Consider the following 4,432-nt stretch of genomic DNA (forward strand, 5'->3'; position numbering starts at 1 on the left):
CCATTGTCCATTTATGTTTGTCAGTTTGTGTACTCATGTGATTTAATCTGTTAAGATTTAGAAAATAGGAACATAAAAAATTAAGTTGTTATCCTGTTAATAAATAATGAGTAATGAGTAATGACATGTGATTTTGAAACATGTTTAATCAATTGTGAATTGGCAAATATGAAAAAGAAGTCTTCACATGCTTCTGTGAATCTGCCCACCACCACTCCTACTAATATGAGATCGGATGCCAAAAACTAATGAACTTGTTTTCATCCAATAGAACACAAGGTTGCAAAAGCGTTTCATGTCTTTACAAAACAAATCTTTGGATCCTATTTTACTACGATATGTTGAGGAGAATGATGACTGGATAATACCAGCGGAAGATGAGCTTCAAGACTTAGTGGATGGTGGTGATGACCTTCTTTGGTCAGATGTTCAAAAAGCAATAGGAGCTAATGTAGACGCTCAGCGAAATATTAGGAGAAAATGAGAACATTATAGAGATGATGATGATGATGATATCATAGATGTGGGGAATGATCTTGATGAAGAAGTGAATACCTTGAATGATGTTGAATCGGATGCCGAACCCGTGCGATGCGATTAAACTCTATTTGACATTTTGACACTACGTAGTTTCTATATTACTATATTAGAATTTTGAATATTATGTTATGTTTCTATGACTTTTTAGATTTTATGATATTAATTCTATGTAGACTTTTTAGGTTTTATGATGTTAATTCTAAATATAATATAAAATTAATAAATTATATGTAATATTAAAAAAACCGCTATAGCACCGCTATACCACCGCAAAAACTGCGATTCCAAATAGCGGCCTATGACCGTTATTAGAATTTTGACCACGAAAACTGTATAGGTATAGATATGAAACCATATTTTTATGATAATAGATAAGCTCGTGCCTATATATCATTACGGTTTGATGAGGGAAGGGGAGCATTAATTCCGGCCTTAAGTTTTGTAGGGGTGGTACTTGTATATTTGAGTCTTTGACTACCATTAATAGATTTATTCGCCGAAAAACAGGCGAAATCCCCAATCTTTCGATTCAAACGAAGGCGAAATGTCACAGGCAATCTTCTCCCCGGGGCACGTGATCATTCCGGCCTCACGTGTCAAGACGTTAGCCGCCGACGGCCTCCACCTTCCTTCATCAAATTGTCACTTACTTCGCCGCACAAACCACCGGCTGAAGCCGCTGCTACGGTCACTCACAACGCCTATTCGGAGCTCAACCAATTTTTCCTTTGATCTCAAAAGTGGCAAAGGGTGAGTACTAAATCAATCCTTTTATTTAACGTCCAATTCAGATAAGTTTTTCCTGATGTTATACGCAGAACATTTGTTCAATTAATTTTCAATCACAGGGTAATCAATTTTTTCTTTAATTACCACTGTTTGCTTTGAAATTTGATGTTATGAAGATAGAAATGTTGTAAGTTAGGGCATTTTCAATACGAATGCCCAAGTTGGGAGAAAAAGATTCTGAACTTTCTATCGGTTGATTGAATCCAATTTTGTTGTTAATCCTTCTTTACAGAATGAATCAATTTCATGAGATTGAACTCAGGGTTAGAGATTACGAATTGGATCAATATGGAGTTGTGAACAATGCCATCTTTGCTAATTATTGTCAACATGGTGAGTCTTTACTTCAAATAATTCAATTAACTATTTAATGAGATCAAAAAGCTACAATCTTTTGAATCATTAAACAGCTCGTCATGAACTTTTGGAAAAGATTGGAATAAATATCGATACAGTTGCTCAAACTGGCAACGCAATAGCTCTTTCAGACTTATCGCTCAAATTTCTTGGACCTTTGAGAGTATGTCTTTATATTTTCTAATAATTATTCTCAAAATTTAACTACCCTTTATATGTTTCTTGATGTTATTCTGGTGAAAACAGATTGGAGATAGGTTTATTGTGAGAGCGAGGATATCTGACTCATCAGCTGCTCGTATATACTTTGAACACTTCATCTTCAAGATCCCAAATCAAGAGGTTAGATACTTTTATCCTTGGTTTATTTGACTCGATTCTAAGATGTTAAAAGACGGAAAAGCCCTTCAATGGTGGTTTTTTTTTTTTTTTTTTTTTTTTTTTTTTTTATGTAGCCAATTTTGGAGGCACGTGCGACTGCAGTTTGGCTTGATAAAAACTATCGCCCAATTCGTGTTCCACCCGAGGTAAGATCCAAACTTGTAATGTTTCTGCGTCATGATGAGGGAAACTGATGTTATAATATTATATCTAACCATTTTTTGTGGGGGGAAATAAGTATTAATATTTCTTAAGTAATGTTCATCATGTAATTGTAGGCCTTGTTTTTATTCAGTGATGTTATTTATGATTTTTTTTTTTTTCAGTTTTTAGTATTGGTATCATTATTTGTTCTTGAAACTTGAAATTGTACTTTTCATGAAGTGGAAATTGTTTGGAACCTGTGAGAGTCAAACTTTGAGTCATCAAAAACTAAAGCAAACACATGTTGTACTTAGACCATCCGTTATACCCACTACATACCACATATATGGTGGGTGCTACATCAGCACCACATTCCACTACCACTAACATGTGATACCTACGATTAACACATCACTCCACATCATTATTTTTATTTTTTATTTTTAATTCAAAAATACAATAAAATTACTTTTTTAATTCAAAAATTACAATAAAATTACATTTTTTATAATTAAAAAGCATTCATTTTTTTAAAACTATTTTTTCATTAATTATAAAAATAAAATAACAACTTTAAACTACATTACTTAGTTAATCTAAAAAAAACATTACATTAATAAGAAAACGAACAAACATACATATAAAAATCCTAATCGTCGTTCATACTATGTTGGTACAAATGTTCCGCGACATCTTCTCGAAGATTGAAACTAGTTTCACTATTATGAATTTCAACAACCCGCTCTAAAAAAGCATTCGTTCCAGGTACGAACTCTTCAATTGGAACGACAACGTCGTTCGGATCATACGTGCAAATCGCTCGACCTTCATCTTCAATAATCATATTATGCATTATAATACATGCTAGGACCATTCGTTTAATTCTTTCTTTATCCGAGAGTCGTGTAACATATTTCACTACATGTCATGTTTGCTTAAGGATTCCAAATGCTCTCTCGATATCCTTTCTCGTCGATTCCTGTTTTTTTGTAAAAAAATTTGCTTTTTCAATTTGAAAAACCGAGTATGCCCTCATCAATGTAGAATAATCCGGGTATATCCCATCACCAAGGTAGTAACCGTATTTGTACGCGTGCCCGTTTACCGTGAACGTCATATCATGTGCTTTGCCAGTGCAAATATCATTGAAAAGTGGAGACTGGCCAAGAACATTAAGGTCGTTGTTTGACCCCACTACTCCAAAAAAGGCATGCCATATCCACAAATTTTGAGATGCAACAGCTTCTAGGATGATAGTTGGTTCATCTATATCTCCTCGAGTGAATTGACCATGCCATGCAGTTGGACATTTTTCCCAAGCCACATACGTACAATCTAGACTGCCAAGCATACCAGGAAATCCATGCCTCTCTTCATGAGCCGAATATAATCTCTTAATATCACGTTGAGTAGGTTTACGCAAATATTCTTTGTGAAAAAACTCATAAACACATGCGGAAAACCAATCTACACATTCAACTGCGGTCCTCTCGGATACTTTCAAGTATTCGTCAGATGCATCAAATGCTATACCGTATTTGAAATACCTAAGAGCAGCCGCACATTTTTGTATACTACTAAAACCCATTCTTCCTCTAGCGTCGGGTTTTTGTTTGAAAAAATCATAATGAGATTATAAAGCATTACTAATACGTAAAAATATAGCCTTATTCAGACGGAAACGACATTCGAATGAGTCATCATTATAAAGACAATTATCGACAAAGTAATCACGTACCAATAAGTCGTGTGCGGCTTGACGATAACGATTGACGACCGCCCTTGTACGCGCTGCATTCAAACTTTCTTCGGCGTGAACATGTTGCACAACATTGAAGAATGTCTCGATGAATTCTACGTCGTCATCCGAGTCAAAACTTTTTATAAATTCCATATGTATTGTGGGATCCATGTATATGTGTTTTGTGGTTTTAGAGAATAGAATGGGGTGTAAATTTTGGTATAATAGAAGTTTTATTTATAATTAGTAAATTGTGTTTGAAAAAAAAATGGCCAAAATAGCCGTTCAACGGCCAAAAAATCAAACACCAATCAGCTTTCTCGTTTGAATCCGTCGTCGGGAACACGAAGAAGCCCGACCACGGAACGTCGAGATGGTGTGCACGATCCGTACTCGTTGCCATATAGACCACGATTGCCTTTGTGGTATGTATACCACAAGGCCTTATGAAAAACTTTCTCATCAAGACATGAAGACACT

The 4,432-nt window shown here is 35.0% G+C and overlaps 2 protein-coding genes across 2 annotated transcripts; one reads left to right on the forward strand and one right to left on the reverse strand.

Annotated features, from left to right (window-relative positions):
* The first annotated feature begins 952 nt into the window (after nt 1-952).
* Nucleotides 953-2,482, forward strand: LOC145041338 (acyl-acyl carrier protein thioesterase ATL3, chloroplastic-like). The gene is made up of 5 exons (XM_078989361.1): nt 953-1,290; nt 1,562-1,662; nt 1,740-1,849; nt 1,933-2,028; nt 2,142-2,482. The coding sequence occupies exons 1-5, from the start codon at nt 1,085-1,087 to the stop codon at nt 2,259-2,261; spliced, it is 633 nt and encodes a 210-aa protein (XP_078845487.1). The 5' UTR covers nt 953-1,084; the 3' UTR covers nt 2,262-2,482.
* A 654-nt stretch (nt 2,483-3,136) lies between these two features.
* Nucleotides 3,137-3,799, reverse strand: LOC145039340 (uncharacterized). The gene has a single exon (XM_078987410.1). The coding sequence runs from the start codon at nt 3,797-3,799 to the stop codon at nt 3,137-3,139; it is 663 nt and encodes a 220-aa protein (XP_078843536.1).
* Between the last annotated feature and the right edge of the window lie 633 nt (nt 3,800-4,432).

Source organism: Lactuca saligna, chromosome 4, assembly GCF_052625555.1.
Source record: "Lactuca saligna cultivar CGN05327 chromosome 4, ASM5262555v1, whole genome shotgun sequence".
In the NCBI taxonomy this organism is placed as follows: Eukaryota; Viridiplantae; Streptophyta; class Magnoliopsida; order Asterales; family Asteraceae; genus Lactuca; species Lactuca saligna.